We start from the raw sequence: 11082 nt of genomic DNA on the forward strand, positions 1-11082 counted from the left end.
ACATACATACACACACACACACACATACACACACACACACACACACACACACACAGATAAGTATATAATTACATATATAAGTAGGGAAAATTAACATGCATAATTAAATATCCACTATCAATAAATCATTAAAATCAATAAATAAAAAAAGTATGATGATGAAAAAAAGGTGCCATATCTATAGCTATCTAAATAATAACATATATGGTTTAATAGCACAGACGTTTTATACTTGAGTATTGAGGTTTGTTACCCCCACAATGTAAGAATGAATGTCCAAATAGTACACTACTATTCAAAAGTCTGGGGTTGCTAAGATGTTTTTAAAAGACATCACATATGCTCACCAAGGCTGCATGACTTCAGCATGTATTTGAAACAGAAATCCTTGCAAAAAAAAAATTTTTTTATTTATTCAAATAAAAATGATTAATTACCCCAAACCTTTGAACGGTAACGTGTGCTCAAAGGGACTATTCACTTGCTATGCTTTGGACAATCTGAATCTGCATAAAGTATGCTCTGACTTTGTCCTTTATAAATATATGCATACCTGAGCGAGCGATGCCACTGTCTCCATCCTCACTGTGTCCTCTGCTGGGCATGTCCACTGGATTACTGTGGGCTAGAAAAGAGAGTCATTACACCCTCACATTCAACCGCATTCTGAAGAACGTTAAGAAGTGTGTCTGCATTGCTTCACGTCGTGGATGATTTGATGAAGGTGTTGGGTTCCCAAGCCCATTTCAAAAGAGCATGCTGGTTAGTATCCCACAGAGACAGACACACACCAAACACCTGCAAAAGTGTGCACCCATCTGAAAGCACGTAGTTAACCCCATAACCTAGAAACCTTGCAGTCCCATTCGTAAATGACCCACAATGACACTGACTCCATTCACACTTGGTACTAACATCCATTTCGGTGATCAAATCACAAGTGTACAGTGCTAAATACAGATGTGAATAGGGTGCAAAATATTTCACGATCTGATCACAGGATGCATATCAGTTGTAGGTGTAAATAACATTCTGTCTTCGCTGTTGTGACCGCATCACCAGTGTATGTTAAAACCAGGTGTAAAACAGGACCGGAGGCAGAGGAAGTGCATTATGTGAGGGGCCCAAAATCAATTAACGGCTAAATAGTCAGAGCACACAGCAGGAAAAAAACGTGTCCATGTGAGATCAACACATGCTCACGCAACTTCAGCATTCCACACAAACCTGCAAAGAAAGATGCGCTCCGAGCCAGACAGAGCAGAGGAGCACTAGGCACGCGGCAAACTCCTGAAAAGAGGAGTGGTATAATGGCTATGTTGAGAAACAGTATGTTTGGATGAGTCAAAGAAAGACTTAAGAAAATAAACAGATGAAAGTGCTGTTCCGAAACCAAGTGAGCTACCATGCTGCCTTACTAACCGAACTGGAACCTCATTAGGGACCAGTTTGGAAAACTGCATGCTCACACTAACAAGTGTGCTGCAAGGATGACATATTTTGTATGCCAACACCTGGAAACAAGTTAGCATTCTAGCACTTCTGGTTCCATCATCTTGAAGTCTTTTGGTTAAATGCCTTAAATAAGTTTTGTGGTCAAACTCCAGATATTTAAAAAAAAAAAAAAAAGTAAAGTACATCAGTTATACCGCCCTTTACTGAAGCTTTTACTTGTCTTTTTAAAGACATTTGCTAAATGAGACTACAAAGGTTATCAGGGACATTAAACATCAGCACACCAAACAGGAAAACTCATCTACTCACTATTCCAACTCAATCTTTCAGGGAAAATGTTTTTAAAATACAGACTGAAAGAGTTGTTTAGGAAAACTAATCTACTCACTAGTCTGCTTTCACAACCTCACTGTTTTTATAATCACACTCTTGCAAACTATATAATAGAACCACCCACTGCCAGTTTACCCAATTGTATTCCGGCACCCCGGGTTGCCAGTTGGCGGAAAACACTGCGTATTTTATTTCATTCATCGTCAAGTGCGCTTTTTCCTGTTGGTGATGTCAATCTGGCAACCTCTGAGGAGGAGGGGCCGGGTGAAAAAAACCCTCTCCGATATTTTGAATTTGGACTGTTCAACCACTCGGGTGTCAATCCTACATACAGCACCTTTTTAAAAAAAGTAGCATAATAAACTCAATGGGCAGATACATTAACGTTATGTTAATTTAGAAGTTAAAAAAGTGCTTAACTGTTATGAAAATGACACAATGTTAAAAATTTATTTTTTCCAAATTGTTATAATACAATTATACAATATTTTTTACTTTTTTTAATAGTCTTAATTTATTATACGCAAAAGTGTTTGAGTAGTGAATTTTCAACCAACAAGGGCATGAAAAGTGACTTACAAACGATCTATTGACAGAAATGCAATATAATATACATAACTATGTTTTCAGGGGTGTATAAAGACCTTACTTAATGAACCGTTATGTTTTAATTACCTTAGATTGAGCAATTTATATCTACGTACACCGCGGGTCCCCTAACATGGAAGTCGCCACCATGTTTCTACAGTAGCCCTAAACGGACAAACTGCTCTACACAGCGCGTTTAGTCACTTTGTTGTTCTTGCGAATAAAACACTGACACAATGATTAACAAGTACATTAATATTCGCAATAACATTGATTTATTAAATAAGTAAATATAATTCCTTAATTTACCTTTGTAAAGAAATCTCATTGCTCTCTGCGGTCTTTACCGACGACATCTTAGTCCTGTATCGGCCACCGTAGCTTCTCTAAAGGGAGGGGTGAGCGGGGGACTGAGCCATTGGTTGCAATTCGCAACCTCACCGCTAGATGCCGCTAAAATTTACACAATGCACCTTTAAAGGCACAATATGTAAGATTTTTTTATTAAAATATCCAAAAACCTCTAGAACAGTGTTATATATTTTGCTGACTTGTGTACTTACATTTTACCAAATGTTTCGAAGAATGTTTAAATCCAGAGAAATAAGCAATTTTAACTAGTGACACGGACCGTGTCCATAGTGTCATTGTGTCGCCTGCCAATGACATCATAACCCCTCGATTTCCGGCTTTGTTTTGTAGAAAACATGGAAACACCAAAGACGCTTTAATGTGTTATGCGTTATATTAGACAGGTGACGACCGCACAGAGTAGCATTATAACAGAACTTTCAAACATATCTAGTATGATAAAACAGCGCTGCTTTTTTCCCACATACGCACGACCAGAAGGAGCGGAAGCGGTTGACTGGCATAATAAAAGCTCCGCTGCTTTCGAGCCGTGTGTCACGCTCGTTCAGCGGCCTCGTTTCGCTTCGACGGCTTTCAGCCTCACCCTGCTTCATTCTACTACGTTAATAAATCATTAGCTCATCCATGAACATGACTTCTGCCTGATCCCCGTTGGATTGTGTCGGCTGTGGGGATGAAGACCACAACTCCCATGATTCCACACTCAGTCACAGCGTCATCAAACTACGCCTTTGTTTCTTTGTTTGTTTTGAATACACGCCCTCTAGCGGCGAAAAATTACATATTGCCTTTAAAGACTAATGTTAGCTTTTGTTCAAAAGTTTGAGGTCAGTAAGAATTTTTTTCTTAGAAATTAATACATTGATTCAGCAAGAATGCATTCAATGTATAAAAGTGGCAGTAAAGATTTTTAAATTGTTATAAAAATAAATAAACAATAAAAATAAAATATATGTAATATATCAAATAAGTGTTCTTTTAAACTTTCTTTTCAAAAATGCCTAAAAAAGTTTCACTGTTTCCAAAAATATACTAAACAGCACAGCTGTTTTTAACATAAGTAATAACAAAATTATTCTTTACCACCAAATCAGCATATTAGCATGGTTTCTGAACAATCACGTGACACTGAAGACTGAACCCCAAACCTTTGAATAATAGTGTTCTTTTTGCTATATCTCGGAACAAATGAGTTGAAAATACCATCAAGTCATCATAAAGAAAAAAGATCTTAATTTTTTTACATTTTCACTTGATTATCTTTATCTAACCTACAGGTCAAAACAGTATTTAAACTAAATATTTGAGCAAATAATACTAATACAAACATGAGAAATTGTATGAAAGTGTTTGCAACCGCAAAATTCCACCATAAGACACAATTCAATAGCAATACACACACGCACACTGTTATTCTGTCTCTCTCTTTGTGACAAAAGCTGAAGAGCTGAATAAACAGACCAATCATGTGACAACTTACTGACAATAAATCACACTCTGTTCAGAGAGCCAGAGACATTCAATAACAACTGTCTAGATGGATGAGTATAGATGGGTTGACAAAAAAAATTCAGCTTTGATTTAATATTTCTACAGTGAAAATATATTAACCATATTGTGAAGAAAATACAGTTTCCACAAAAAAAACAATTTGAGTAAATTTTGCCAAAAAGTCATAACTTGACTTGTTTTTGACCATTTTCCTTCGCATGTGAACTGAGAACCATTTTCTTTGTTAATAGCCTTTTTGCAAAATCTTGTGACACTATCATAAAACAAGCTGTGCAGAAACCATTAAAGTCAAACCGTTGTGATCACGGACTTAAACTTCAGCTGAACATTCCTAATGATGGGATTCTTCAGGAGGGCATGCAGAGCTGCAGGTGCTACACAGTCAGGAACAATTCAATTATTATTGTAGGTTCTTATTATAGAATCTGTCCTATGTCTTCCTTATTACCTCACTGTGACTGAATTGCTGTCTGATTTCTGAAAGAAAATTCTGAAGACATGATCCCCTTAAAACGCCCTTAAGGTGAAAAGTGTATTATTTATATATATATATATATATATATATATATACACACATACACAGTGGGTACGGAAAGTATTCAGACCCCCTTAAATTTTTCACTCTTTGTTATATTGCAGCCATTTGCTAAAATCATTGAAGTTAATTTTTTTTCCTCATTAATGTACACACAGCACCCCATATTGACAGAAAAACACAGAATTGCTGACATTTTTGCAGATTTATTAAAAAAGAAAAACTGAAATATCACATGGTCTTCTGGTTATTTGAAAATGATTTTAACTTCCAATTCTATAACAAATAAAATAAGCGCCAAAAAAAAATCAACTGGAAATAGTTCACTTGAAATATTCTGTCATTCACCCTCATGCTATTCCAGTGAATATTCAGTGAAGTACATCTTACACTACCATTCAAGTTTGGGGGTGGTAAGATTTTTCATTAATTTTGAAAGGTGTCACTCAATCAAAAAAGACACATTGAATATATGTTCAAATGTAATTTATTCCTATGATGGCAAAGCTGAATTTTTACCAGTCGTTACTCTGGTCTTCAGTGCCATGATCCTTCAGAAATCATTCTGATAGGCTTTTCTCTCATTTTCTGCTCAAGAAACATTTCTTATTATTATCAATGTTGCTGCCTAATATTTTTGTGGAAACAGTCATAAAAATAATTTTGATTCTATGATTAATTTAAAGTTTAAAACAACAGCTTTCATTTGAAATAGAAAGTTTGTGTTAAAGTCTTTATCATCACTTTGTCAATTTAATCCATCCTTGCTGAAAAAAAGTGTTGATTTCTTTTCTTTCTGACCCCAAACTTTTGAACGGTAGTGTACATTTTGTTTTTTTCCTCACACAAAACTATCGTATGGCTTCGGAACACTTGGAATATAGCACATGACTCCTTTGGACTATATTTATAGTGCTATATTTGTCATTTCTGAGCTTGGCACTCCCTGTTCATCATTCACTGACATTGCATGTAAAAGAGAAGCATAAACATTCTTCAAAATTTCTTTTTTGTGTTGCACAGAAAGAAAATTTGGAAGGACATGAGCATGAGTAAACAATGACACCTTTCATTTTTGGGCGAACTATTCCTTTCATCAAAACCACAAAGCTGCAAAAACTTTCAATAAAGCAATACACATATAATTGCACCATTGCAAAAATAAATGTTCTACTCACAAATAGACATACCATACCTGCTTTCCATCCTGGTGTATGATAAAGTGATCAGACACTCATTTCTAGACTCCAAGCACTACATATACATCCAAAACAGGTATGAATAACAATCACAAGATGCCTGAAACTGGCCAAGAAAGCGGCGGAAGGCACGGAAAGTGGACCATTCACACAGTTGCATGTTTCTTCTATTAAACATCAGAAGATCACCACAATCTAACAACAGAAAACCCAGGCACACAGTCTCCATCTCCGCTTGTCCGAGCTCTGAGTGCACAAGTCACACAAAACCACACACACACTGTGTCGGTAGCGCCCCTTCTCTCTGACTGCATAGATGATGTAGTGTGTTTGTTATATCGGTGTCCATGTGTGAGTTAGCAATCACTTTGTCTGTTTGCGTTGAGTGAACGGACTTTGTATATGGACTGCTTAGTGTTAATGTGAGAATGTTTGTGTGTTAGACGATATGTTGATCAGTCTTTTCTAACACAGCTGCTGAACAATACACTGCTATGCACAGGCTCTCTTTATCCTTTATACACACACACACACACACACACATTGAGGGCACAGGCTCTCTTTATCCTCTCCTACTAAGACTTTGCGTGAGTGTATGTGTGTGCCAGTATATAAGAGAGAGACAGAGGGATGGAGGGAAAGAGAGTGAGAAAAACACTTTCTTGGGGTGGAACTGCTACTACACATTGACAAACACACAGACCCTAGATATTATATTAGTGAGGACTAGTGAGAAACACAAAGGTTTTTATACTAAAATAATCCTATATCCTAAACCTAACCCTCACATAAACCAATTTACATTAGAGTTGTCAATTATAAGCCTTTCAAAAAGTGAAAACCTGTTCAAATATCCTCACAGATCAGTTTCAACAAGTTTTACTATATTTGTGAGGAAATTTTCAATTTCAATTTTCATATGTGAAGCCAAACCCGTACACACACACACACACACACATATAAACATTTAACTAATAGTGATACAGTTTTAAAAAGCAAAGAACAATGACTCATAATAAATTAGCCTTTATGACACATCCTTATTGGGACTTTCCTGATACTTCAGGTCACATGAACAGCAACCGCTGTGTCATATGATCAATGTAGCACACATACACACACTGATTTACAGATCGAACCATTTCAGATGGGCTGATTGAAATCTGCCAACACTCATTCACAAGTTTTACATATCCACCATTCCTTGCATGTTTGATGATTGTAAATATTTGGACTAATGTGATAATGCTTTTACTCAGCACTAAGTGTAGAAAAATGCTAGTGCTATTTAACTCATTTACCATTTTTACATTATTGCTCCCTCCAAAAATCAATCAGTGTAGAATCCCCCCCGCAAAAAAAGTCCAGCAACCCTCATGCAAAGGTCACACATCAAGCAGTTTCAGCAGCAGTTGAATAAAACTGTAAAAGATACAATAAAATACAGATTTAAAAAATAAAAATGTACATGGTTTATACCAATATATATGCTAAACATTTTCTAGCATGTTCGTGTCAACATTACTGCTTCAAGATCAAGCATAAAATGACTTATACAGCACAGAAACTGCATCTGAAGTAGCATATTTACCGCAAAAATATCAATTTATTGTTTAATGCTGCACAGAGGTGGCATAAGAAATACAAAGAAATTACAGCTGAAATAAAGTTCAAAAAGAGATTAAATGGTTTAGTTTTAAAATTAATGTATGTAAATTATGAATATAGATATAAGAATAATTATAAATTAGATTTTATGAATACATATGGAAATAATATAAAAATTAACAAATATTTGTTATATTATTTATATATTTTTTAAATATGCATTAAATTACAAATTATATACATATTTATATGTACTTGATTTAAGGCTGCTCTGATGCTGCATTTTATTTAGACAGAAACAATGCAGTATCATAACTCTGATATTAGTGGCTGGCTAAGGTGGGTCAGAGCTGCATATTGTAGTATATATTTTATTTTTGTTCATTTTTAACACAGAAGTTGAAAAGGTCACAGAGTCTGCTCAAAACAGCCTTAAAGGGGTCCTATTATGCTCTTTTACAAAGTCTTGATTTTGTTTTGGGGGTGTACTAGAACAGGCAATTCTAGGTTGTTTGAAAAACACATTATTTTACATTACAACACCTCTCTCCCCAGTCTGGCATGAATGGCTCGAATAGTTCCTGTATCAAATGAAAGCCCGCCTTCTGAAATATGAAACGTGCTGTGATTGGTTAGCTGGGCCAGTATGTGTTGTGATTGGCAGCACTCGGCACCTGGTTGGGAAATGTCATGCCTCTTACCATAGCCACCTGCAGCTTCAGTGTAAATATTGCGTCAAAATCAAATCAATTTGAGTGCGATTTAAACCCTGGATGATTGTAACCACTGTTCATCTGCCTTGGGAAAGCTAGCGTGTCTCAGACATAATGATAACACTCATTGCCTTCTCTAGTGTGCAGCTCAACCAGGTCTCGTCCCATTCGTCGATATTTGTGATATCAAAAATCCCGGAAAATATGCATTGTAGTCCAAACGAGTCGTTCGTTGTAGTTTTTGAAATGTGATTTCTGTTAAATAAAATGTATCCTTTTGAAGTGGACTTTGAGCTTTGTAACTTTGCAGATCTTTTTTATGCTCAAACAGTAACATTACAGACTAACTAAAGTTGAAAAAGTGAAAAAGCATAATAGGACCCCTCTAACTCTGTGTAACAATGCTTCAAGAACTGCTTCATTACTATATGTTTCACACATGTACACGCAAAAAATATTTGGGAGCAGATTCCTTTCATAATCAAAGTAAAAGGTTCCCGTATTTGTATAGTGGCCCAAAAATCGCGAGCACACACACACACACTCCGTGTACCTGTTCCATGAAGCATCCTCTGGAATGAACAACCACCTTGCAGTGTTTTTCTTGCGACTCTTAATCTTCATCTTCACAGATATTCCTCTCAGTATGCTACAGAGAGTGTGTGTGTATGCATACTTGCACACATACACTCATCCGGCTTCTCTAAAAATGAGTTCTTACTTTGTCTAGAAGTAAGCTCTCCAAATCAAACGGCATGTATGAAATCAAAAGAGGATAAAACAGAATGATGGGGAGATTCAGATGAAGAGACAGAAGAGAGAGAGACATTTTTGGGTAGCATGTGTTCAAAGACTGAGGGGTTTCTACTTGTCTATCTGATGACTGACTGAATACAGCTCAAACGTCACATGACTGTCTCACACACCCTCTCACAATGCATGTGATCCAAACACAGTCATAGGACACTCTCACTGGCCAAAGTTGCATACCTCAGCAAACAAACTAACATGTACTCTTTGCTAACACTAGGCATGCATGTTGCAACAAATACTCAGTCAGTCATATGCTTCACCCCAAAGAGAGAGTGAACTTTTTCAAAAAAGTAAAGGTGCACTTTAATTTTCCCTCAAAAAAGAAATATTACTTTTGAGATCAAGCATGTGATCCAAACACAGTCATAGGACACTCTCACTGGCCAAAGTTGCCTACCTCTGCAAACAAACTAACATGTTCTCTTTGCTAACACTAAGCATGCATGTTGCAACAAATAATCAGTCAGTCATATGCTTCCCTCACCCCCCACCCCACAAAGAGAAAGTTGTAAAGGTTCAATGTGGAATAATTCCTCCAAAAAAAAAAAAAGATGAAAAGAAATATTAGTTTTGAGATCATACCAGTAAACCTATTAAAAGCAGATTTATTTTACATGGAGTGTGTCTCCTAATGGGGTCAGACATTTTGAGATCACATGATGATCCGAACACTACTGGTTTTGTCCAATAATAAAGGGTTTCTGAGATATTTTTACATGCGGAATAAACTGACTGACTGCAAATAGTGCATTTCTACAATGGCATCAGTGACTAAAAACTTAACGCCACTTAGGTGCACTGTTGTTACAGTTTATAAAACTATTCAAATTTTTTTCGGTTATTAAAAGCTGAAATAAAATAATATATAAATATCAGATGAAAAACTTAAACGAACATATGGAATGTCACGGTCAACTAACAGAAATAAATGTTTAAGTACTAAAATGAATAAATAATATAACAATATATAAATGACACTAAAAGAACAATGACTTGGTGTCAGCACAACATTTAAAAAATTTTAGTACTTTTCCACATTTCTTAGAAAGCCTATCAAGTTTTTTTTTAATATATAAATATCACACAAACAACACTTATATTTCCAATTTATATATAATAGCACCTTTTTCAGAGAGCGCACACTATTTATTCTTCTGTCCAATGATTGCACATCATATTTTGATAAACCTGGTGATTCTGACCTAAATCAATTTCAGTGATTGTTGAACTAAAGTTGAGGTGATACAATTTGTGGGAGATCCCTTTACAGTTCAGTTCTGTTGTTTTGAATCTCCAATGTAACACTGGAATCAATGTTTTATTATCAGTAGGTGAGCAGTGTCACTTCCTTCTAGGAAACTCTGCTGATTAGTCATCTGACCATGTATTTGGAAAGAGTCCAGTATGTTGCATTAATGCTTAAAACGCATGTTAGCCAATTGCTAATGTATTGTATAAAATCATGCAAATTAATTGGCTACAGACTTAATTGCAGGTGTAGTTTAAATAGCTCAACTAAAAGCAACAGATGGCTTTTCATTTACATGCAAGCATTACTATATTCTGGTCTCACTGAAAAACTTGAAGTGGGAACTTGAAGGATTCGCCATCAATAACTTACTATTTATTTATTTTTTGTAAACTTGCACACTTAACATTTCATTTTACAATTTCTATATCAATTTCACTGCCTGTCATTCCCAATGTTTACTCCTGACATGAGACAAGTAGTGTCAGTAAACCACTTGACTCTCTCCCACAAAACCCCTCTTGACCCACTCCGACAAGAAAGACAATAGAAGCCATAAATGCAGAATAGATGTACTGTCAAAAAAATAGCCTGTCAAAACTTGAAAGTATAAACGCACTGAAAGAGTTACATAACACATGGACTTGGGCTCAGCTAACTGGACGCGCGCTACGCAGAACTGTGTGTGTGTGTGTGTGTGTGTGT

At 36.0% G+C, this 11082-nt stretch overlaps 1 protein-coding gene across 1 annotated transcript in view; it reads right to left on the reverse strand.

Moving 5' to 3' along the window:
• The window catches only part of LOC107551558 (folliculin-interacting protein 2-like), a 25783-nt gene that overhangs the window by 14250 nt on the left and 451 nt on the right, over positions 1 to 11082 (reverse strand). The window contains exons 2-4 of the mRNA XM_016233199.1: positions 1406 to 1482; positions 1228 to 1290; positions 554 to 625 (exon numbers count right to left, since the gene is read on the reverse strand). Of these exons, the coding sequence (XP_016088685.1) occupies positions 554 to 625; positions 1228 to 1290; positions 1406 to 1482 (212 nt within the window). The remainder of the gene's footprint in view (positions 1 to 553; positions 626 to 1227; positions 1291 to 1405; positions 1483 to 11082) is intronic.

The sequence above is a fragment of the Sinocyclocheilus grahami genome, unplaced genomic scaffold (assembly GCF_001515645.1).
Source record: "Sinocyclocheilus grahami isolate Dianchi unplaced genomic scaffold, SAMN03320097.WGS_v1.1 scaffold427.1, whole genome shotgun sequence".
Lineage (NCBI taxonomy): Eukaryota > Metazoa > Chordata > Actinopteri > Cypriniformes > Cyprinidae > Sinocyclocheilus > Sinocyclocheilus grahami.